This window comes from Sphaerodactylus townsendi, linkage group LG05 (genome assembly GCF_021028975.2).
Source record: "Sphaerodactylus townsendi isolate TG3544 linkage group LG05, MPM_Stown_v2.3, whole genome shotgun sequence".
In the NCBI taxonomy this organism is placed as follows: domain Eukaryota; kingdom Metazoa; phylum Chordata; class Lepidosauria; order Squamata; family Sphaerodactylidae; genus Sphaerodactylus; species Sphaerodactylus townsendi.
In genome coordinates this window covers 54459709-54485083 of record NC_059429.1, presented here as the reverse complement: position 1 = coordinate 54485083, position 25375 = coordinate 54459709, and the positions used below count along the sequence as shown (strand labels likewise).

The window sequence follows — 25375 nt, the reverse complement described above, 5'->3', positions numbered from 1 at the left end:
CAAAAAGGTGGGCGTTCTGGCAACTTCAGTGAAATATATTCAACTGCAAATCAATTATATTTATTATATTCATATCTTTATACCTGATTTCAATTTCTAAAGAATTAATTAGAAAACACAGTAACTCTCAATAAAAAATGTTAAATTGTTAAGATTTCTAATTGAATAAAGTAATAATAAGTTTTGACAGGCCTCAGTTGTTGATTATGCTAGACGAAGGGAGGGGAAAACACTTGAATTAGTTGCAAGGATTACTTGCCTACCAATACTCTTTATTTCTGAATGAAAGGTGAATAGTCAAAACACCACATTAAGGGAATGTAGATTGTAGTATGTGTTTTGCATAACAGAAGTGCCATGTTTCAGTAGCAAGTGCTGCCAAAACTGTATTTGAACAGGTAACCCAAAAGGCAAATGATAACTATAGTGTGGATAAGTGTTTTAATATTAAGTTACTCCTCCATGTTTCCAAACATTGCCTTACTCTTGAAGAATATGAATAAGTTTAGCCCTGTTCATATTCCATTGGTGTCTATAACTTTTCCACCAAACGTTTTCTTTACTCACCCACCCCGCTTTATAAATTGAGGCTTACTTCCTGTTGCCTTTGACTATAGCAGCTAAAGTGACATATGTCATCATTATACCCACAAGTCTACATTTTGTTTGGGGGGGAGGGGATGATGGGTAGTAATGGGGAGAAAAGGTCTGTTTTTTGGGGTGTAGAAACAGAAAGGGCCCCCCTATTTTTTCTTTAAAGAGAAACACGAGGCTCACAGTTGCTGCCTGAATGTTTGTATCACCAAACAAAAGTACCCCATCACACACAACACACTCCCCCTGTCTCTTTCTCTCTCTCAAACCTGAGTATCTGGAACCTTCTCACTTACCCTGGGGTAGGATGGCTCATTTTTGCCGGATGCTTTTTAAAGCTGATGCGGGGAAAAGCAGCTTTTTTGTGCTTAAAAGCTGAGTGCTTTTAAAAGAGAAATGTCATTTTAGAGGCTACCGATCTGCGTCTTTCCAGTATGCTAACCCAGCCAATGACCCCTCAGGAATCAGCCTCCAGAACACTAGCGTTGCCCCCATTTGGCTGCACCAAACCATCTCTTCCCGTTGCTAAGGAAGGACCACGTGGTGACTCTTTGAAAGAGGTGGGCGCAAAAAACCCTCTCCTTCTGCCCAATGAATTGGGAGATTATTGGAGGATTTGTCAGCTGATAGGGGAACGGGAGCTGCTATTTGTGCAGTGTTGCAAACAGGTTCCTCAGCAGCCTGTAACCCGATGCTAGCAGCTATGCAACAGAAACGCTGACAGCTCCCGTCGGAGCTGGAGCCCGGCTCTGCGGGGGAGCTCTAGCGACAAGCAAGACAGATCTTGTGTGCCTGCCAAGGGTTGGTTACTAGTTGCTTAGAAAAAGCAAAGCAGAAAGGAGGCATTCTGACAGGCAGGAATGCCAACTGTATGAACTCCCTTTTGAAAATTCAGAGTCAACATGCCCGAAGGAAGGGGGGGGGGTGTTTGCTCCCTCCCTAGCAACTAACCCGTTACTGAACAGTTTTTATCTGATGTATGGAAATTGGGGAGCCTTGAGCATCACTCCAGGCATGAAAGAGGATCTCAGTGAGCACATCCCTTGCAGCAATACCAGGCTGCCAGTCTGGAAATTTTTCCAAAGAACATCCCTTGGAAAACAGTTTCCTGTAGCTCTTTAGAATTATGTGCAGGACCAATTTAATTATGCTCAACTATGAGAGATTACTTGGTTTGTTTCTGTTGACTTAACAGAGAGAGAAGACCCACCCCCAAATATAAGGTATGTAATGAACTGGTGGTGACTACTGAGGCAAAAAGATCCTTTTCCTTTGGTTTTCCTTGCATTATATCGTTAAATGGACAAATTAAGCCCATTTGTTACAGGTTAGCTCTCAACAATAGCACATACATTATATAGGCACAAGTCAGACACCTGCATCACTGTAATAGGTGTCACATACACATATTTCTCTGTGTAGCTCTCTGTAGTGGTGCAGAAGGTTTGAAAAATATGTAAAACACTGCACAGTGAAGCCAAAAACTCAGGGTTAGAATTTGTACGGCTTGCTGTAGTCCATCCTGACCTCCCAAATTATTTTTGTAGATGCCCTTATGCCTGGCTGCACAAGAATTGCCTATTGTGGAATTAACTAAATCAGTGTGTTTGGCAAACACTGTGCCTTCTATGGCAAACAGAAGTGATGGTTATGTAGCAAAAAAATTGGAAATCTGTACCTCTTATGTCTGAAAATCCTTCTTCAGTGTAATGGTTACCTAAAAGGACCAAGGCAAGTGAAGCTGCTTGAAGCTAGTATTTAAGCAAACATACAGTACAAGACTACAGTATATTTATTTCTTCCATGTCACAGCAGTTGAGATGTTGCTTAAAATTCCATGAATTTTGGAACAGAAGTTGATGTGCACATAAGTTAATTAATTTTTAACTAAAAGTTCTATCATAGAATTCAATTCTGCATCCTTGCTTATTACAGCACCAGTACAGTAAGCCAGTCATACAGCATAAGATACAGCATTTCGTAAGTTCTAGTGATCAGCCTTTAACCCCCGTCATGATTCTTATCACTGTGCAGGGGATTAACATACCAAAGCAGTCCTCCTTCCTATTTCAGCACTAACTAATTCTCTAAGCTGTGAAGATTTTATTGTAGTATAAAAATTCAGCTCTTCCTACACCTGATATCTTCTAACATAGTATTTCCAGTACTGAGGGCATTTATCAAATTTTGATCAGTTTCCCCTCTTCATATAGTTCACGAAGAAGTTTGTATGCATTTCAAGCACATTTTGATACTTCTCTGTGAAGGGAAAAGTCTTTTTCATTATTATGCTTATGGTAAACAAAGCATAATCAAACAGACGTTTAATCAATATTAAAAAGAATAAAAGTCTGCAGATTTTCAGACCTCTTCAGATAATATTCCATGTGTGTCGCAAGTAGAAAGTGTGAAATTGTATTTTGGCAAATGATGCTATGATTATTTCTCCCTTCCATCACTGGGAAAAAATGTGATGCATCTCATCGCTGCAGATAAGAACTACATTAAAAACAGGACTAGTATGACACCTTCTGGTGAGAAGTCAACAAATAAACACTCTCATTGTTAGAGAAGCACCACAGACAAGCTCCAAAATGAAAGCAGCAGGAGGAAATCAGTTATTGTTTTAGTAACACAGACTGAAAGTTGCATTAATGCACATGCCTCTCCTCAAGAGTTAAATTATTTCTGGAAGTGGTATTGTCACACCATGTTCTCCTTCGAAGTGTACTTTCAGTAGACAGTAAAATGTGAATATATCAATGTTACAATGAAGTTTCATAAAGAACTACAATCTAGGTGACACTGTTAAATATATCAGAAAAGTGCTTTAGTAAAGAACATTACAGTACTGCAAAAGAACAAAAGAGAACCTTGGTGCCCTCCCACAAACACCCCAATATGAACATTTAATGTTAATAGTGTTTTCTAACAATTGTATTCCTTCCTAAATGAAAATTACAAGCCATGTGAAGAAGCCCACTGAACAAGAAGAAATATTTCCAGTAAAACCAAGAACCAGGGAGACACAGAAGGCTTACTCCAGGTCCTAACAAATATAAAATCTTTGGATTTGATTCAAAGGATCTGTTTCACTAGGTCAGGAGCCTTCCTCTGATGATAGACCTCTCCATCATTAGCTGTTCTACAGTGTTGCAATGACAGAAATAATCTGCTCACATGCCAATGTAAGAACACATTGAGAGCACAGACTAGCAGCCCTCATAATGAAGAATTCTGTTGATAGCATAGCCAGCTGTAGTCTTTTCCACCCTATGGTTAGTGTGGCATCTCTTTACAGAAAACTTTTATGCTATGCAAACAGCCATCCCAAACCCAAGAAACCCACTACTCTAGCCTTCATCAGCAATCTCTCTCCATCTACAATGTCTGTGTTACCAACACAGGGAACATCAATAACCTGAAGACTCTCCTCCTCTAAAGTTCCACTTTTCACACCAACATTCAATTTCCACCACCCTTTGATGAATCAAGCAATCTAGTAACATAATCACCTTCAGTGACACTGAGCAGGAAAGCCAGATCAATACATGATTAGTATTGACATGCTTCTAGACTTACTGCTTCTGAGTACAACAAGCCTTTAGTTGATTAGCCAGGCACTGACTTGAAGCAGAATGGTAGAATTTCCCATTGCAAATATTGCTGCTCTGCATCAAGTGAGAATACTCAACAGATGACAGTCCATCTGTCACAGGAAGATCTGCTGTTAATTATACTGATAAGGGGTCAAAGGACTGTCTGCAGTCTTAATTTGTGTTCTAATTTCCTAATTAGCATCTTCTGTCCAATCAAGCTTCAGCAACTTGGAGGCAGGCAGTAAGCCAATCCAGCCCCAGGAAAAAGAGGGACTATAACCTAAACTAATAGGGTTGCACAGCCCCACAACATAACGTGGCCCTAATTTTCAGAAAGCCCATCATAAATTAAAATGGTTTAAACCATGCTTGCTCCCATATAATTATTCTATTGTCAATCAGGCAATAGCAGCTTCGGATTTGCCTTACATCATACATGATCACCTGCAGGAATGTTTTGAACTGCTGGTGGTCATTTGCAAAGGGAACTGTGCCAATGGATGCCAAGATTTTAGGTCATATTTATTGCTGTCAGTACTAATTTACATGCTTCTCATGAAGAACACAATACTGTGAGAATCATGATTGTAAACCTTCAACTAAGCTAATAAATTTGAGCTTCAGCCTCACAGGAAAGTATTTATTCAAAAGCCTTCCCTTTAACTACTGAAGGTGGTTTACAATTTCATTTAAAAAACCCAACAATATATAAAAGAAAAGAAATTGCCTTAGGCCACTGGATGAATAAATTCCATGGCCTGGGCTACTTATTTCTTGCTGTCCTCTTCTAGCACAATCATGCTGTTCTCACTTTTAAGTTTTATATTTTGGTAAGTATGTTTAAGAACAAAATATACTTTTGTCCCATCGTACATGAAGGCACACCTTTATTCAATGATACATGCCCTTAAAAAACTCGAGACATTCTAGGAAAGGATCCAGCTCTGCTTGGGCAACTTGAAGTACAGTTATGCTTATCAATCTTTTGTAAAACTTTGACTGGTAAGGAAAATGGAAAAAACTATATTCCACCCTAAATAAATTTTCTATGACACTTCTCAGTCATGTTGTCAGAATAAATATGTGAATTGTAGATTCTCTGGCTACACAGTATGAACATGACGAAGCAGAACAACGTACCTGTCAGGTTTCGAATTCCAAGGGATGAAGCCTGAGGCTTCCACTCCAATGTCCTTTAGCAGTAGATGGTAGTCACTGGGGAAGGGGGGAAGTTCTGTCTCACCCTAGTTGGTCTCACCCTTGCTCCACACCAGTCCTCTGAATGATTTCCTGGACTTGCTTAAAGCCTCATGAAAAGGGATATGATCCCGTTAGATGTGGGCATCAGAGGTGTTTGAATTCTTGGCTCAGGCTTTCTTTTCCTGTGCTCCTTCCATCCCTGCTATCTTAAAGGACTTCTGCTGTGACCCAAGATTACCTAAGAGGGGTGGGAATGCTGTCAGCTTCAGTGATTGAATTGTCCATGGCTCAGCATCAAGAGTCCTGCCTCCTTTCTGTGATGTATGAAGGGTGTACCCAGCATGGGGAGTATCCCAGCCAAGTTTCCCTGTGCTGTAGTCTACCCTGCCCTTCCTTGCCTGCTCTTGAATGGAGCTATTACTTGAACTGGACACAGAGATGGGGAAACTAGCTAGTTGCAGGGTTTACAGATGGATAAACAAGGAAACTTTTATCAGTGTATATGAGGATTTTATTCCAGAGCAATGTTCCAAGAGAAAAGTAACACAGATCAACTCCAAACTAATTAAAAGTTTTTATTCACTAATAATTCATCACTCAACTATAAGACCATGAGTGAATTAAATATGAACTACAAGAAGATACACTATTATTATTTTTATTTATTTATTTCATCAAATTTATATACCACCCTCTCCCGAAGGGCTAAGACACTAGACCACAATAAACATCTCTCTCCCAAATGTGCACACACACATTGAGGATGGAATAAGGATGATGAATAAGGCAAGGCTAGGAAAAGGAAGACATTTAGAAGGGTGATACTACCTGATCCAAGGTATGTGAGAGACTGAAAATAATGGGGAATCTATGCAGGAGAAATCTAAGGCAACAGAGTATCGAGGAAAGAGAGAAAGGATCCCACAAGTATTCAGGTAGTGAAAGAATCTGGCACTGACTTGGGCTGATCCTTATAGGGGGGAAAGCCCCATATCTAGACATGGGATCACACCTTCCCAGGATTGGCATTGTTCCAAGGAAATAAAGTTGGAATTTGACTAGGTAGTTTGAGGATAACTGCTGTTCAGATCTGCTAGCAGATTAGGAAGTGACACCTAACCTTCCAAGGTGGGGCTGCCATAAAGAATCTGTGAAACAATACAATCTCCCCTTGATGAATCATCCTGAGTCAATCAGATTTTGATCAATATCTGGATCAAAGGAGACGCTTAAGGATCACATGAAATTGGTTCACGTTGCTTTGATGAAGCATTCTTTGAAACAAGGGATATACTGGAATTACCCAAGCCCTGGAGATGGAGGTAGGTAAATGGTCTGTGCATATCACTGACCTCCTGACTCTGTGATAGAATGTCTGTTGCTTGTGGCAGACTAAATGTGCTATCTGAGATTCATCCTCAGGATACCCATTCACTTAGGCTTTTAATGGGATCTCCTTCAGAACAACTAAGAGGGGACTGAGGTTCAGATTGGGAGTCTCATCAGGAGAGAGGACAAGTCTCACAGTACTTCTATTGGGGGTCCACCATAATTGCTTTAGCTATTGAGCTCATTGTACAAAAGAAAAAACAGAGTGTATACTCTCATTACTTTACCATGCATGTAATTTTTTTTAAGGAAGAGGAATTTTAGGCACAATTCTATCCTCAGCAAGCACCTCAGCAAGCAAAGGTACATCCAGCATTTTCAAGGGAGAGATGAAGAGAAGGCCCCTATAGCAGTTTCATGTGAATCCACCAGAAAGATCATCTTTTATACACTGCATAAAAGAACAAACAACATATTTTCCAGGACGGGCTAGCCAGTCATTAACCACTAATCTTTATAACTTTGATATGAAATGTTCAAATCAGAGCCTTTTGCAACTGCTGCATCTTACATCTCAAAATCATAATTTGCAAAGTATTCCAAGAATGTTGCGATCATTGTAAATGTTAAGGACATAAGTACTTAATGAATAACAAGCACCATCTTCCCCAAAGCACCCTGGCTGTGGATTATATCTCTGTGAGCCTCAGTTGCCTTCTTCAATGGATATTCAGGACCTATTGCCGGTTTCAGCCAACCAGCTTCTATACCTGCAAGGATCGAAGCTGCACATTCACCCAGCTCCTCCTAAACAGAGAAGACAACATTTGCAATTAAACATTTGTTTACAGGAAAGAAGTCTTCCATTCTTCAGAGATTCTCCATAAAAACTGTTTCTGGGGGATAGGAGATTATGACGGCAAAAGGGGACTTCTGGTTTGGCCAGAAACTCACACCACCAGATTAAAAAATAAAGTTTACTTAAAGAAGTTTAAAAAAATTACTTAAAGCAAACAGAACTGCATCTTGGTGTTGACACCAAGAATAAACATAAAACAATCAAACTCTACATACTCATAGTCTACTCAGCATAGATTGTCTTTGAGGCATAAGAAGAGTTTATTTTCACCCTGGCAGCATGACAGAACAAAGAAAGGGGAAAGTACCTGCTCCTACAATAATGAGTATTTTATGCAAAATGCTGCCCATAACCTGATGACCCCAACTGATAATCCAAATGCTGTTTTGGCTGAACTTTCCTGACTTAAAGCAACTGACTTTTCCCATCTAGGAGTCAAATGACCCGCTCCCATCCAGAATTTTCCTGCTACAATTAACTACTGTCCTGGGAAATGACCTTGAACAAATAAGCTCAATTGAACACAAGTCTGCACCTATGAACTTACTTAGCCCAGAGATTGCTAGGAAGTTACTCGCTGATGACTACAGTCTTGATAAAGATCCTGAGGAATGACATAAGCAGGGCGTTCAACAGCAAGAAGGGGGGATCAATGGAAATGACCAACTTAGCCTGAATCTAACACTAGAACTCTGACTGTTGTCCAATACAACAATTGTAAAATAACGTGTTTAGAATTCTCTGCATCTATATACATCATGTGTGGGTGGGATAGTTTACATTATATTGAAATACCAACAGAACGTTTGTCACATCAAAATGTAAGACCAAATCTCGAAAGACATTATGTCACTGGCCAGTCCAACATTTCTGAATAAGGAGTAAATCGCTTCCAAGAACTTACATGAAGTTTTTGAATGTGAAAGAACCAAATGAGAGGAAGAAAGAAGGGAATTTAAAAGAATGTTCAGAATGTCACACAGTTTGGAACTAGAAGCAGTCTACACCTCTGAGACAGTGTTATGGAAAACGTGTGTTGCTGTATCTAAACAATTTCTGTAAAATACTGTATGATTTATTTTACCTGCGATGCAGCATTCAAAGAAACTCCCCTGATGCTTGACTCCTTTGCCATAGTCTCTCTAGGGTCTATCTCAATGGGACCTCTGCTTCCCACAACCTAACATGAAATTGATTGTGGAAAAGTGAGATAGTGACAACTGCACATCTTGCATTAAGTTTGTGATTGAAGATCTAAAATGACTACTTACCATCACCCTTCCTCCTTGGGTTAAAAGTAACAAGTCACTGGCAAGGTTGACATTAGCCAGCATTTCTATAATTATGTTTATGCCTTGATCACCTGTGGTTTCCTACACAAAAATAGTTTAAAATAAATTGTTTCATATGACAGTCATGCACATTTCTTGCTTGACAGATAAGAAAAATCACAAGTTAAATGCTAAAATAAAATTTAACTGCTGATAAAAAGCAGTATGGATATCCCTGACGTATGCATTGTTCGTGTAGCTGCACTACCTCCATATCTTCGACGGAATTGAGGTGTTCCAAAGCAATCATGGGAAAAGATACATTCTGTATCTTTTTGTTTGTGTGAGTTTAAGCAACCGCACAGCTCAATTTTAAAGCAAACGTTTAAAGTGAGGTATTAAGTAAAAGAGAAGCTGGGCATGAGAAGTAGAAAGGCAGGGTATGAATGTAGCTAAAAAACTGGGAAACTCCCTTCCCTCCCAACAGCACAATTCCTAGGTCTGGATTTCGAGAAGCAGCTTCCAGCTAACCACAGCCCAAGTGTCTTGGGTGCAAGTGCTCAAGGTGAAGCAAGAAAGAAGTTGCTCTTATAGTTCAACACCTGAGTAATAGAAAATTGGAAATGATTGCTTTTACTTCTCCCTCCCTGTGCTCCACGTTGAAGGGGAGAAGCTGAGCAATTAATGCCTCATTGAACACATGCACAAACACTAAGCCTTACACATACATAATCCAGCTCCAGGATACAATTTCTCTGAGTCTTGGAAGCATATTCCCTCTTCCTTTCAATGAAACTCAACATTCTCTGGCTCTTGAATGGGCATGCTTTGGCCTCACTGGAACAGGGATTTACAAACAAATATATATTTTACATACCAAGAAATATTCTGTTGTATTCCAAGAAATCTTTTGCACATAGTGAAAGCCAGCATAGTACAATGGTTAACAGCTCTAGAGAACCAGGTTTGATTCCCTGCTGCTCCACTTGAAGCCTGCTGGGTGATCTTGGGAGAGTCACAGTTCTTTCAGAATTTCCACTCATCCCCACCTAATTCACAAAGTGCCTGTTGAGTGGAGAGTAAGGAAATACCTCTGGGGTTTCTTCCTTCTTTCCCAAGCTCCCTCCCAAACTGGCTTTGCCAAAAATTTTTGGGAAAGATCAATCCAGACAGGACTGAGGTAATATTGGTTGGAATTGTCAAGTCAGTCTGTCCTGAAGGAGGCAGAACTCCCCTTGAAGAAGCCTTGGCAATGCTACCGGATTGTGACCTACAATTGGAGGCTCAGGTATTCTCTATGTCATGTAACTCCAACTGGTTCACAGCTGTCCTCAGCAAAGATGATCTGGCCACAGTGATCCCTGCTCTGATCACATCCAAGTTAGATTACTCTAATACAGAGGTGTAGCTGGGCAAAGCTGTGCTCAGGGCAGCCTGTGAGCCCCCCCCTCCCCCCCGACCACTTACCTTACATTCCAAGTTATGATAGTGAGGTACGGGGATCCGGAGGGGGGGGGGGCAGAAAATTTGGAGGCTGCCATCTCCCCTCTGCCCCACAGAGCAGGCAGTTGCCTGCTCCATTGGGCAGAGGGGGTTTCCCTGCCTGGTGCTGCTGCCTCTCGCAGAGTGAGGAGAAGTGGCGGCCTCCAGGCACAGGCTGCGATCGGCCACCATTTCCCCACCACCCACACTGGAGCTAGTGACCTGCTCCTGGGCTGCAGAGGGGGTTTCGCCTGCCCGGCACCTCCGCCTCCCACAGCGCCTGGGACAAGCCGCCCCAGATGTCCCTGTTGGCGCTACACCTCTGCTCTAATGTGCTCTACTTGGGCCTGCCTTTGAAAACAGTTCAAAAACTTCAATTGGTCCAAAATGTAGCAGTCATCTGGCTACCAATCTAGCTAAAAAGTTTGGGCCCGGATACACAAAGGATCATCTCCTCCCATGTTATCCAGCCCACCAAGAGGTCTTAGACATTGGACATTACCCATCAGCCCTACCCTAAAGGTAATCTCTGGTAGATTAAAAAAAATCCAAGCAGAAACCATTGTAGGATGATGTGTCCTGAATTACTAGGTAAGCTACTGCCTGCCTTAGGCAATCCCTCCCCACCACTACGAAGGTGAAAGAAAAGTTCGTTCATCCTCTGCAGCAAGTCGCTCTGGTCCTTGTCACTCCCACTGCTGTCAGGAATATGAAAAAAAAAATTTCATGTGAGCCAGTTGTCTTCTCACCTCTTCATTTTATCCCCCACAACAACCATGTAGGTTAGACATTTACTATGTGACTGGCTCAAGGTCGCCCAGCAACTTGGATGACAGACTGAGGATGTGAACCTCCTAGTCTGACATTCTAACCACTACACCATGCTAGGTTCCATGTTGAAAAACTGCTACCTGAGTGATGAATAATGGTGTCTCACACATTTTAAGGCTGGGTACACCTCCTGTGGCAGCCATTTTTGGGTGGTGCCCATAATACTTTGTCAATATACCTGTGGTGCCTGCAGACTCAAAAAGGTTGGGAGCCCCTGTGACAATTGCATTCTATTAAATCAATCAGCCATTGAGCTTTGACTATTGTGAGGAATCAAAAATACAACTATATTACCTTAATCTGAACCAAGTAATCCTTCTTCCTGTGATTGAATACTTTGTGGGCTCCATTTTTCAGAACTAGATTTATTCCTTCTTCAGTACCAGCTGTGCCCAAAACCTTCAAACCATAGGCTCTTGCAATCTGGCATACTGCTATTCCAACCTAGAAATTTGAAATAAATATTTTGGGAGAGAAAGAGTACTTGAGAAAGAGCACAACTAACCTGTGCTTCCTTTATCCACTAAAGTCTCCAACAGGAACATTTTTAACTTTTTCCAGGATGCTATTCCATAGATATGGGGAAACCTGTGAAAAATTCTTATCCCAGATCTTTGTCAAGAGTCTCTAAAAGGGGCTACTAGCAAGAAGTCCTGCTAGAAAGAATGGAACTGCTATGTGGAAATACTGGGAGAGGCCATGCTTCAAGTACAAGGGCCCTAGGCTATGAAGAGAATAAACGTGAGCACTAACCCCCTGAATTTCACTTGGCTATGGTGTAAAAAAGCAGGAATAGGATAATCAAACATATAATTCTTCTCATTTGTCCATCCACATGCACTAAACATACCAGTACAAGTATTAATACAAGTCCAAGAACACTCTACAGAAAATATATGCATGTGAAACACTCCTGTGTAGTACAGTAGTGCCTGTGTCTAGAATAACTTTGGTCCATTCCACACAGCACAAAAAAGGCGTCCAGGGGACACTTTAAAAGAGGCAACTTATGGTGTGCTTTCCAGACAGCAAAGGTGTCAGAGGAAACAGTGGCTGTTTCCCACCTGACTGCTTTGCTCTCTGCTCTCTTTGATCGCTTGCGCCTGGTATTTTGTATGCAGCTGAAGGAATTCTCCCTGCTGTCATTTGCTGAAGGTTGATCTGTGTGTCTCAATGGGCAGTAGAGCTGTCCTCCACAGTCCCAATGCTTTTCACTGAATGTCCTCAGAGCAGCTAAGATTCTTATGCATGTCTGCGTATCCTTGAGGATAGCTACTCCAAAATAAAATGTAAAATAAACAGGAATCAGCAGGATCAGCTGAGTACAACTGTGTACTTTTAGGCTGAGAACTTTAGGCTGTGTACTTTTAGGCCAGGATCAGAGCCTGAGGAAACATCCTGGAACAACCTTCAGCAAATGGTGGCAGGGAGTATCCCTTCAGTTGCAGACAAAATGTCAGGCGTAAGTGAAGGTGAAACTGACCAGGCAGCAAAATGGTCAGGCAGGAAAAATAAGACTCCACCTGCGCTCTGCATTCCACACAGTCAGGTAGGAGATGTCTTGCAGGTGGCTTAGGGGAAAAAGGTCACTTTGAAGCAGTGAGCTAAAATAAGGTGTCCTGAAGTCATCTTGGGAAGAAATCTGTTTAGTGCCTTCCCAGGACACCCTTTTTTAACATCCCCAGGAAGTCTTCTTTAGGCTGTGCAGGACAGGCCTTTATTATCCTTGTCTATAAAGGAAAATTCACTTTTTTGTACAGAACAGAAAACTTTGGCCAGCATGTAACAGACTCTTTCAGCAAATAAAATTAAATTTTACACAATTTACAAGTATTTAACCACTACCAACTGGGGGCAGAGTGGCAGAAAGTAAGAATTATGGAAGGGCACGTGTTTAGCTCCACAAGAGACCAAACCTACATATGTCTCATTAGTTTTCCTCCACACCTCTGAAGGCTAACAAACTGCTGAAAAAGACCCGACAAAATCCAGGCTACTCGATGCCTGTACATATAGAACAGGAACAACCATGATTATATTCATCCTTAGCATTGGGTATTTACTTCAGATCAGGACAGGAAAAATAGAAGACTGACCTAAAATTGGAACTTAAGAACCAACAAGACAAGCTTTGAGAAGTAAATTTTTTTCTGCCTCCCTCTTCCTTCAGCAGCCACTTGAGAACAATGAAAAAATTATTCCAGAGGTCAGGAAATTTACACATAACACACACAGCAGCACTGAAGATGGGAAGATGGGCAAGAGTGCCCCACCTGCCTGTTCCACAGCAACATCTCTATTGGTGCTAGAAGCTCTGCTGATAGGAAGGGTGACAGGGAGATGTTATCTAGGTGATTGTGATACATTCCCAGATCCATGTAACTGCTTGAAATAACAAATTAATGCTGCTAGAAAAATATATGTAACCAGCCTGCTATATGTATCCACTGCCATCTGTGCATTCTTTTCTAGATCTTTACTTCATGGCTTCACATGCTTTGTAGTCAACTAGGCTTCCCTTGGTACCTCTGTCCCATGAAAACTGTATTACACCTGTTATCTCATAGGGCAGGAAGCCAGGTGGCTTTCTCTTGCTATCTGCCACCAATTTTAGCTCCAAAGACTGTTTTTCACAATGTCTTGGGAAAATGGGAGGGGACTTTCAATGGGGATTAAAGGGGACTGTGAATGCCAGCTTCATCAGAACTCGCTTTGCCAAGTATGGTCCTTCGATACCTCTTCAATAAATGCTACTTCAGAGTCCATTTATTGGCTTAAGGTTCCAAGACCTAACAAAGGGAGACTTCAGTAGTTTTCCCCTGCACAGTACTCGAACATAAGTTGCACAGCTGTTTGTTCACATGGGTTCCTCAATCTCCAATATAGGCTCACAGATTATATCTGGTAAAAGTGAAAAATATACTCTGCCCAGCACTTTCTGCAAGTGTTGAACAGGATCCAAGCCTCAATTTTTAACACTAAAATTGGGGTTACTAACCCAATAATGTTACAGGATTACAATTAAAGCCATTAAATTTTTCAAGATACTTACTCCTCCACTTGCTCCATGGACCAGCAAGGTTTCTCCTGCTTTAGCATCTCCTCTGAAAAGAACATTCAGATCATCAACATGATAACTATTTTACTGCTAATTGCAACCATGGTATAAACTTACAATAATGATAGTAAATGTGCATTTTGTACCTGGATTTTCAACGGGAAATGGATCCAAATTTTTTAGAGCTCATTTACTAAATTCATGGCAGCAACAGAATTTTCACAAATGTTTCTGCGAATTTTCACATAGTAGCTACAGTATCATTTGGCATATAACAGGCTCTAGAATACTGAACAACCAACTTCCTTCAGATCACAACTCCCCTAACAGTACTGTCAACAGAACCAGTTCATGCAATGCAACTTAGAACCTGCAGGGACTTGCAAGAGGCATCTCATTTCTCCCTCATCCACTATTTCCTCTTTCTGTTTCCTTTCTTCCCACCCAACAATCAACCAACCTTCATCCGCTCCTCTGTCTTAAGCGTTCCCTCTGTTTCCCCACTCCAAAAACCTCTGCCCAGAAAACTATGCCAGTTGTGTGGTGCTCAATTTCCTCTTTCACTCCTCCTAACAATCCTCATACTATCTCTCCTGTCTCTGCCTCATTCTCTCCTTCTCTGCCATTCATCATCACACCCTGACATTTATTTATTTATTTGATTTCTAAACCGCCCTCCCCCAAGGGGCTCAGGGCGGTGAACAACAATGATAAAACAACTTTAAAAAATACCATAAAACTGATTCGCAATAAGAATAAAAACCAGAACCATATCTCGGGACTTCATTAAGAAATCTCCAGGAACTTCACAGTGTGGAGCTGGTAACTCTACCCAGGCCTGACCCTAGTGAGTTCTCCCTCAAAGGGCAAAATAGGCCTGATAAGAGCTATGCCCCCCCCCCCCCCCGCATCCCTTGCTTATACTGACAAAAACTGAAACCTGGAATCGGTAGCAGCAGCCACTGAAATAATCCATTTCTTCAAGGTACAGGTACTCTTTTTATCATTTTTGAATTTTTTGAACTCCCCAATCTATTTTTTTCAGATGTCACATTTTTCTGTAAACCTGAGGTCCTTTTAAGCTTTATAGAAACATATGTTTTGCCCATTCACAGCTCCAGTCCTGGAATTTAAGTATCTAAAGATATTTTCATAGATGCAGACACTACCAAGATTTTCTTCACATTGTTTCTCAACCTCAGAAGTATTCCTCTTTCATGCCAGCTCAAAAGGAGAGGAGGGTATTACAGCAGGGCCATAAGTATGCTACATTAAAGACATAAGGCAAAAGACAGCATATGGTCCCAAAGATAAGGACGAAAGAGTCTCTATTTGAACTTTTGGCATGTGACAGCTTACTTTTGAAACAGAGAATGGAATGCAGTAAAATATGGAATTCCAATTGCTGCACCTTGCTTGAAATCCAGTTTATCAGATAAGGGAAAAACTGTGTCAACTGAAGCAATGGTATACTCTGCATAGCCACCAGAAATGGTATGAAAAGTAAAAACCCGGTCTCCAGTCTGGTAGGAGAAAACAAACACCAAGTGAATTATTGTTACGAACTGTTGCATAATTTGCAACAAAAATATCAATTAGCATTTTATAAAAGATAAATCAAATTCTGTTAAAGATGAAAGGAGAACAGAAAGATTATTCTGGACAGCTGTCCCTTTATATATATATAAAATGCAACTTAGAACCTGCAGCTCATATATGGAAATATGTAAAACACTAGGAATAAGAAGAGGTGCAATCTACCACAATTCAACCCTTAACAGGATTGCAAACATTTTAGACAACTCTTGATTCTTTACACACTTCTACTTGTTTGCAAGCAAATACTCTTCACAAAATCTTAACAAGGGTCAGTCACAAACTCAGAAAATGGCAATGAGAAAAACAGCATATTAAAAACTTCCAAAGAAGATAATGCAATTGAACCTCAATTGAAACTAACTCACTGAAGTTAATTTATGGATACATTGGTCTTTATTGTCATTACAACAATTTAAGTAATTACAGAGAATGAATGCATATCTATGATCTATGTCAGTGCTACATGGATTTTAGTTATTGGAGATACTTCTGCAAAGCTTCTGGTGAAATTAGGATAAGTGATTATAACGATTACTTTGTTCGAAGTGCCAAAAATAGCAAGCAAGCAAACATTTTTAAACTTTTGAAAGCAGGAGGTTCTGTTATTTGGAATGATTTCAGTATACAAGACTACAACTTAAAGGATAACTTTTTTTAGGAAATGAAGCATTATGGTCAAAATATGGCTTGACCTTTTCACAAAGAAATCAACTTTTAAACTTATTTTGGGGGCCAGAAGATCAAAAAAGGGGAAAAATTAAAAAGAACAGGCAGAGTTTTTTCCACCATTGACAGAGGGAGAGAGTATAAATTTTTTTTGCCAGTTTCCTCCTTCTGCAAGAGTAGATGTTCTCAAGTTTCTGAGCCTGCAGATACTTTTGAAAGTCTAACACCAGGTGGTTAGAGCAACTACAAAAACAGCTGATGTAGAAAGACCAACCACAAAATATCAGGGAAATGAGGTCACATAGCTTGAGGTCAAATAGTAACTCTTCAACATTTCAAACAGAAACTCTGTTGATGATCATCTTTAGTCATAAAGAATACAGCATTGTGCTAGGGTATCAGCTACTGCTGAAGCAATTTCTTAAAAATCTGCACAGGCAAGAAGATCTCCTGTGGCCAATCAGAAGCCCTGCAGAGCAAAAGCCCCACCTAGCCCCTCCCACATCTAAAAACACTTAGTGGGCACCATGCTGGGAATCCCTGTACCATAAACTTCTGAATACCAGTGCTAGGAGGAATCATAAGGGCCTCTATGTCCTACTATTGGGGCCTCCAGAAGAATTAGTTGGCCATTGTGAGAGACTGGATGCTGGACTAGACGGACCACTGGACTGATCCAGTTGAGTCCTTCCTATGGTTACTTCTACCCATTGTAGATATAAGGATCTCTTGATTTTCAGGAGCAGAATGTCAGGGGAAGAAGAACAGAGTAGGAAAGTACCATCTTGCTCATAGTTCTTCCGATATAACCCAGTGCTTCATGATGAACTTTAATTATCAACAGCTGATTGGTGCATGCTTGCTATCAGTGAAAAACACCCCCTTTCCATCAATGGAAGTTTCCCCCTGGATCCAAACCCAAGTCTACATAAACCAAATGAGCACCCAGAATACCTTGAAAGTGGTTACATGGTCTCCAACTGCTTCTATTACCCCAGCCACATCGGAACCTGGTGTGTAAGGTAGAGCTGGCTTTCTAGGATAAGTTCCATTACGAATATAGGTCTCCACTGGATTAATGCCACAGGCATGAACTTTAATAAGAACCTGAAGAAGAATTGTGGTAGACAATTTTAAGAAGAAAAACAGTTAGCTGTTTTTACATGCACACTTTAAAAAAGATATACAAAACGAATAAGTTGTTCATATGCAAGCAGCATAAAGTCAGCTTATTAAAAGTCACTCGAAACTTAACATCACTCATTCAGTGGTAGATGGAAGAATTTTATTTTACTAAAATAGCAATGTGAGCTATTCTTTCATATTGAATCAATTTTCACTTTGTCTGCATGTTGCTTTGTATACGTTTAACTGGAGCTTGTAATAAATGTTAAATAATAAAATTCCATTTACTGAAATCTCAGCTTAAGGCATTCACTTTCACCTGTTTGGCTTTTGGAACTGGCAAGGAGACATCTGACTGCAACTTAAGCACTTCAGGTCCACCAAATTCAAACACTCTGACAGCTTTCATCACAGCTCTCCCTGTTGCCATGGAAACGCAGAAATCCAAGTGATAAAGATTCAGTGTGTTAATCTTCACTGCCTTTTCCACTTCAAAGGGAAGGGATAAAAAAACTTGCTCTTCGGCTGAAATTTAAATCAGAGGTTCACCGCTCATTTCATTGTGTTCCACAATGTGTTGCTTTTGGATTGCACTGCATAAAATTCTTTAGCCTGCAAAGGAAAAAATAAACCAGCATCAGTGTGGAGAAGAAACTGAGTGGACTCAATTAATCAAGTCTGCTAAAAATGCATACACACAAATCTAGCAGCAAGGAAAGAAGTCCCTTTTGGGGTCACATCTTCAGAAAGTCATACAGATAATTAGTCTACTCCACACTGAAAAGGAGAATAATTTTTGTTCATTAGCTATTATCAGTGTAGAGACCATACAAATTCCATTCATACTGATAGTTATAGGGAGGAAAGGGGAAATAGTTTCACTGCCAAGCTGACATAGGTCATTTGGAATGTAACAGAAATGACAATAATTTTAGTATAGATTGCTTAAGAACAATATTTTAAAATGCATTTCACTAGACCTTTGGAAACATTTAATCCTGGCTTCTCTAAAATGTGCACCAGGAAATCTAAAGCTTACCATTACACATTCAACCAGACTTTTGGGTTGATGGCAGTTATTACAGGTTGTGATGTACAGAGAATCCAGCTGACTGCTGCAATCCAGGAGGTCAGTTTAGAAGTGACTCAGAGACTCAGGTGGTCTGTTCAGGGAACTGTGAGGTCACCACCAGTGGTGTGACGTACACCAGTGGCTCCAGACTGTTTTCAAGGCCCAAGAAGAACTAATGGCCACATGACAATCTGTGGGGGGCTTACCTGGGACTTTTAAGAAATCATTAGACAACATCTCATTGCAGAACGGATATCTATTATAATATCCAATTCAGGGAGGGCTTGGTAGTTTCAACCATTTCCTCTTTTAAAGTTTAAGAACTGCCTGGCTTGTCCAGATTTTATGAAGACTATGTATCTCCTTTTAGATCCCGTGACATATCTTCTGGGAGATTAATGGGGACATAGTGCTGTATGTAATTTGAGGTGAGGGAAGTGATATTGATGTACTGTTAGTCATGGTTGAGAACTGTGGTATATATATGCTGTTTGTGGTGGGTAATTGTTTATTGAGAGTGGGAAATGGATATTGCTTATATAAAGAAGGCCTGCATAGAGACAAGAATCCCAGTGATTGGGGGATTTGGGAAGTATGGCAGTGGGAGAAAGCATTTTAATGGAAGGGGTTGATGATACAGCTGTGTGATGATACAGCCTCCTTCCAACATTCGTCCCTTTGTCCCAACACGATGGTGGTGAGGCGAGGGGTATAAAATCTTTTTTGACACTGATGTTAGATACAGATAACTTTTAATGGCATAAATTACAAAGATTTAAAATAAAATACAAAAATTAAAAGATAAAGTGCAAAGCAAAATTAAAAACTGGGCCGTTTATGACCATGAATAAAAACTGGGCCGTTTGCTCTAGAGCATCCTTGGATTCGTTGTTTAACAAATAAACAGTCTTCTGCTGGTCTGTCCAGCACTCTAAGCCCATCAATAAGATTGAGAGAAACTTTGTTCTGGCCCCGTTATGAAGGGGGCAATAATACAGGACATGATGTACAGGTTCTGCAGTTTTCAACGTGCAGATGCAAAAACATTAACTTTGAAGTGATCTGGAGCCTCTGCCATCCCTCAAAGCGGAAGGAAGCACATTGCGTCTGGCCAGAGCGATGGCACGTTGATGCTCTGGATCGGAAAGAGTGAACAAATATCTGGTCACGCCTAGGCAACTGTAAAGGATGCCAAGGGAGAGGGGAGAGAACTTTTTTGCATGAGCCATCAATTCCTGATGTTCTAAATCAAAAAGTCTAGATTTTATAATAGAGAACATCTCATTGGGAGGGAGCAGGGCTATAACTTCAGGAGGTAGGCCCAAGGCATGGAGGACACTGACGTTGTGCAATCATAGGATTAATAATAAAATTACTACCCTGCAAAATAAAGTGAACTTGGCATGCATGATTGAGACCTGGGTGAGGGAGGGTGAGATTGTCACCTTGAAAGAACTAACCTACCCCAGGTTTCTTCTGTAGGAGCACTAGGACCGTCTCAATTTGTATTAGGTCCCACACACACTGGATTTGATCTTTGGCATGGGGAAAGATGTGGGTTTGATCTCCATGGATAGTGGTTGAACCATTTTGCCCTTTAGGTCCATTTGGACATCTCAATCCCTCCCGGTATAGGCAGCAAGCTGATTTATGCTTCCCCACAGAGGTTTATACATCGAGTTGGTTTCAGAACACTCTGTGGGATCTGATATCCCACAGAGACTTGTTAGATGTGCTGAAAGGGGGCAAGCATAACACTCTCTCTCAAGCAAAAATCGCTCTCTGATGTCCTCTTCACACCCATTCCAAACTGGCCCTTGTTATAATTTGGAGCTATGGAGGGAAAAAAACTAGGACCTTAGATGACTAGAGTGGGTTTGGAATGATACTTGTGACTAAGCTGCAAGAGCATCTTGTAGGACATGTATGAGCTCCTATGACATGGCTGTGAAGGCCGCTAAAAGGAAATATTATTGCATCTGCTAGTTCTTGCCCAGAACAACTGTATAAAGTGATTAGATCTTTGACTACCCTCACTGAGAGGTCTGCAAATGTCAAGATTCATCAATTAGCTGTGAGGCTTTTGCAAGATTTTTTGTGAATAAAATCTTGTTCCCCCCTCCCTGCCCCCCACCCTACCTGACAATACTGATATAGTTTGCAAACTGGAGGCCCATTGGCCATTTTCAGATCCTATGTTGGACCAGACAAACAAAAAAAGGGGGGGGGCTTTAATAGTAAAGCACCAAAATTAAGTACCCAAAAAATTAAGAATGAATAAATGTATAGGACCAAATTTAATTGTAAAAATTATATAAATAATAAAAAATTATACTATAGAACATATATACTGCCAGTTAAAATCAGGGCTCTTAATAGCCTACATTATTTATTTATTTGTTTTTGGATTTATAGCTACCCTAGTACAAATATATTCATATACCATTATAACACAAATAGGAAAAAAAAACCAGTTTCCAACCCTGATCACGTATTTTGGCCGAATGGTCTTCCTCATTTGTCAAAAACTACATAAAACTACAAAAAAGGACTGCTTTTTAAGATCTTTATGACTGTGGTAATTAGTTTTAGAGGACATTAATTCATAATGTTGTCATGAGTTCGAAGCGACTTGACAGCACTTAACACAGAGACAACACATTGCTTTTTTCTTTAAAAAGTGTTTCAGTTGTGTTTTAAACAGTTTAATAATTTAGTACAGAGAAAAAAGAAACAAAAGAAGTAAAAGATTTCTCTACAGTCTGATAGGAAATTATACCAATGCTCCATTTCAGCATCCAACATATACTGTAGACTTCCAATGCTGAACTCCGTTGTCCATATAACACAATTTGGGATGAATCACACAAACAGCTAGGTATTTGAGTTACAGCTATTCTATAGTAAGTACAACCTATTGCTTTTCGGCCTTTTGGTTCAGATCAAGTGTGTAGTAAGTACAACCAAATCAACTGAAAAATCACACACCTTTAACTATCGTTGAATTTCAAACAAGGAGCTGAATTCTACTTAACTTTACAACCATAATTTTTACTTATTCTCCATTGCCCACTGCAGTCTACCATTCTCCCCAAAATCTTATATCTTAAAACTAGCAGATCTTCAGGACCAAAATAGTGAGTAAAACAAGGGAACAATTAAACTGTAGCTCCCCAGGCACACACAATTTTTCCATGATTAAAGCCATTGTTATATACACTTAACCAGCGCACCCTGCTTCAGAAGCAAGTGCTGAATAGACTGTTGCACAATAAATGAACAGCAGAGGGAGAAAAGTCTTAAGCAGGAGTGTTAGAAAACTTCATTTGTGAGACATCTGAGGCTAGCTTTCCAACCCCATTTTCTGTCCCTTCCATCACTGCCTAGTAATAACATTGCTTCTCAAGAAACTAGTAACATTTTAATCTTTTGACTCTTCAGAATCAGTGGTTTTGAGTGAAAATTAATTTTTAACCTCCCGCGTTAATTTTTACCCTTAAGAGATAATAAAGTTGATCTTCGGGTGAAAAACACTTCCTGCTCCCAAAATGAATAAAAGTGGGGAAAAGTCATGGTTTAGTAGTACAGTATCTGCTTAGCATGCAAACTGTTATAAATTCAACTCTAGGCATCTCCAGCTAAAAGGATCCGGTAGTAGGTGATATAAAAGATTCTCAAGAGCTATTACCAACCATGACAGACAAGAGTATGACTTTGTAGCCCTATTCACTCGTACCAATGAATGCAAATCCTACATGCACTTACGTACATCTATTTTTAGGAGTCAAGGTGTACTTACTTTATAAATAAAAATGGAATCGCTATCTGGCTAAAGGTGCAGTTTCAATCACATGTTCATCTGCACATGAAGGAACTCAATGCATATATAAAGAAAACTCAAGCGCACACTCTGACTGTATGAGCATTAACTATATTGAATGAGCATTAATGCATGTGCATTAACCGATACTGAACAGGGCTTGTATAAGACAGCTTCATGCATTTTGTCAGACATAATTTAAAGCTGCGCAAAGAAGACTTCACATATACCTCGATGTCTATTTCATATATCTACAGATGAAGCTGCTTCAAATTTAAAGAATCACTAAGCCACTGTTTCTTCCTCACAAGTCACAGCCACCTATAAAAGCTTGCACAATATTTAATTAACTTATTGATTTGATTTTCATCCCACCCTTTCATGACACGCTAAATGGCAACTTTCAGCTACAATACTATAACTATTTAACAAGTCTGTACACGCTTAAAAAAATAAAGCCACATGCCTTTCCTAAACTAAATCCGGCAAATTTAATATAAAGACTTGAAACAGAGCCCTTCGGGGATTGGGCGGTATATTAAGTCAAATAAATAATAATAATAAATAATAACATAGAAGTTACTGTTTGAATTAACATATTCCAACTAGTCCTGCACTGAAACTTTACTACCATGTAATGTTTCTTGGCAACAGAGCCAGCCTGACAATACAATCCTACTTACGCTACCTTCCGCATAAGCACACATGTGACTATTCAAGCCTTTCTAACTACTCCCGAAATCTACATACTCCCATTTTGCTGTAAAATAAAATAGACGGACACAGCAACCCACTCGGAACTTCCCTTTTGGTGCGCTCACCCTTTCGTAGGACGAGAAAAGATCTTGTTGCACCCACAGCGCCCCTAAGGTAAAGCAGCTCTTCGCGTGAGGGTTGTTAATTCACGACACTCGCAAACTAGGTTTCCAGTGGAACACACCTACGCATAAAACCCGAACACAACTCAAGTCACGTGCCGCCTGGCTCCAATCGGCACTTCCGTGCTAACTTTCAATGCAAAGTGCATTTATCATAGAGATGCCCAAGGGAATGAGTGAGCCCTAGATGGTCAACGCCAATCACAGCACTCCAACTTCCGGCTATGTTCGAGGTCGACGCTGCTCTACAAACTCTATAGTCTGGGATTCTCTCTGCGGAAAGATTTGCAGCGTTTCTTTTCAAAGGGAGTTTGCAGAAGCTCGTGCAGTGGAGCTGGTTTTATTTGAGCAGTAACTTTCCTATAGCATCGGTGTTGCTACGTGGGAAAATACGCTGATACAGGCTTGTACAGCTGAGGCTAGGTGCTTTTTCCGGTTTGTTTGCCAACACTGTGCGAATTATATGGATTCTACCCCATGCATAATTTTAGATTTCAATCATATCCCCCCTCAGACGTCTCCTCTCCAAATTAAATGCTGCAGCCTCTCCTTATGAGGAAGGTGCTCCAATCCCTCATGTTGATGGTTGTTGCATGATGTTATGTTTATTGATAGTATTATGTTGTTGTGCACCGCCCTGAGCCTTTCGGGGGAGGACGATATATAAATTAAATATACCATACCATTAGTCTGAGCCTTTAGGCAAAAGTCCAACTGTCCTACATGGGCTCTTAAGTCAGTGTGCGTAGAGCTGCAGCTCGAGCCTGTTGGGGTTACACGAAATTTTCTGTGCAAATAGAAAACTAGCACAGGAGGGAGAATGTTTCTACCCCTTCTCTTAAATTATTGTCACTTTGTATTTACTGGCAGTTTTAACACAGGGAGGGAGAGCACTTCAAAATTAGTTCGCAGTGCAGTCCCTTCAACCATCCCATTCCTTCAACCATCCCATTCAAATCATGCTAAAGAATGGAACCACTTAGGACGACAGCTTTGAATATTCCACCATAAACAACAACGCTATGTAAATAGAAAACTAATCCACCAATGAACAAGCATATCTTTTTCTTGGGAGTGCCTATAGGGCAGGGGTGTTAAATTCAATTGCACAGGGGGCCAAAACTCAAAGCACACTTTAGGTTGGGGGCCGAACAGGATAACCATTTATTGCCAGGCATGCAAACCCCCTCTGCCCATGGAGGAGGCAGCTGCCTGCTCTGTTGGGCTGAGGGGCAGCAGCGGTGGCCTACCTGGTGCTGCCGGCAGCACCAGGCATGCAAACCCCCTCTGCCCCATGGAGAAGGCAGCCGCCTGCTCTGTTGGGCAGAGGGGATGGCGGCGGCGGCCTGCCTGGTGCTCCCCCTCTCGCGTCGCACAAGCTGGCAACACCATGCTTGCAAACCCTCTCTGCCCCACGGAAAAGGCCGCTTCCTGCTCCATTGGGCAGAGAGGGGACTTGCCTGCCTGGTGCTGCTGCTCTTGCGCCATGCAAACCCCCTTTGCCCAAAGGAGAAGGCAGCTGCCTGCTCCATTAGGCAGAGGGGGCGGCGGTGCCAGGCATGCAAACCCTCTGCCCCACAGAGAGGGCAGCTGTTCCACCTGCTCCGTTGGGCAGAGGGGACGGCAGCACCAGGTATGCAAAAACCCTCTGCCACATGGGGAAGGCAGCTGCCTATTCTGTTGAGCAGAGGGGACAGCGGCGGCCTGCCTGGTGCTGCCGCTCTTGCACTGCACAAGCTGGTGACACCATGCTTGCAAACCCTCTCTGCCCCACGGAAAAGGCCGCTTCCTGCTCCATTGGGCAGAGAAGGGACTTGCCTGCTGCTGCTGCTATTGCGCTGTGCAAGCTGGGAACACCGGGCATGCAAACCCTCTCTGCCCCATGGAGAAGGCAGCTGAGCCGCCTGCTCCATAGGGCAGAGAGAGGACAGCAGCAGCGGCGTGCCTGCCACTGCTGCTTTTGCACCGCATGAGCCGTCAATACCGGGCATG

General features: G+C 41.2%; 2 protein-coding genes across 4 annotated transcripts in view; both read right to left on the bottom strand.

Moving 5' to 3' along the window:
- Positions 1-1110, bottom strand: part of ERICH3 (glutamate rich 3) — a 79784-nt gene extending 78674 nt beyond the window's left edge. For all 3 annotated transcript variants that reach the window (XM_048496481.1, XM_048496480.1, XM_048496482.1), the window contains exon 1: positions 891-1110. In XM_048496481.1, coding sequence (XP_048352438.1) covers positions 891-910 — 20 coding nt within the window. In that variant the 5' untranslated portion in view covers positions 911-1110. The remainder of the gene's footprint in view (positions 1-890) is intronic.
- A 4776-nt stretch (positions 1111-5886) lies between these two features.
- Positions 5887-23501, bottom strand: CRYZ (crystallin zeta). Its single transcript, XM_048498048.1, has 9 exons — positions 23327-23501; positions 17933-18225; positions 17443-17595; positions 15583-15746; positions 14218-14269; positions 11460-11609; positions 8853-8954; positions 8666-8761; positions 5887-7529 (listed from the first exon to the last, which is right to left on the bottom strand). Exons 2-9 carry the CDS (start codon positions 18041-18043, stop codon positions 7365-7367), a joined length of 993 nt encoding a protein of 330 aa, XP_048354005.1. The 5' UTR covers positions 18044-18225; positions 23327-23501; the 3' UTR covers positions 5887-7364.
- Positions 23502-25375: the final 1874 nt, after the last annotated feature.

Excerpts from the sequence above, each read along its gene's own strand:
- CRYZ (XM_048498048.1), bottom strand. The coding sequence starts at position 18,043 with ATGGCAACAGGGAGAGCTGTGATGAAAGCTGTCAGAGTGTTTGAATTT. Across the intron at positions 11,610-14,217 it reads TCCATGGAGCAAGTGGAGGA|GTTGGAATAGCAGTATGCCA; the intron begins GTAAGTATCTTG and ends TCAAATTTCTAG. Across the intron at positions 8,762-8,852 it reads CCCAAGGAGGAAGGGTGATG|GTTGTGGGAAGCAGAGGTCC; the intron begins GTAAGTAGTCAT and ends ATTTCATGTTAG.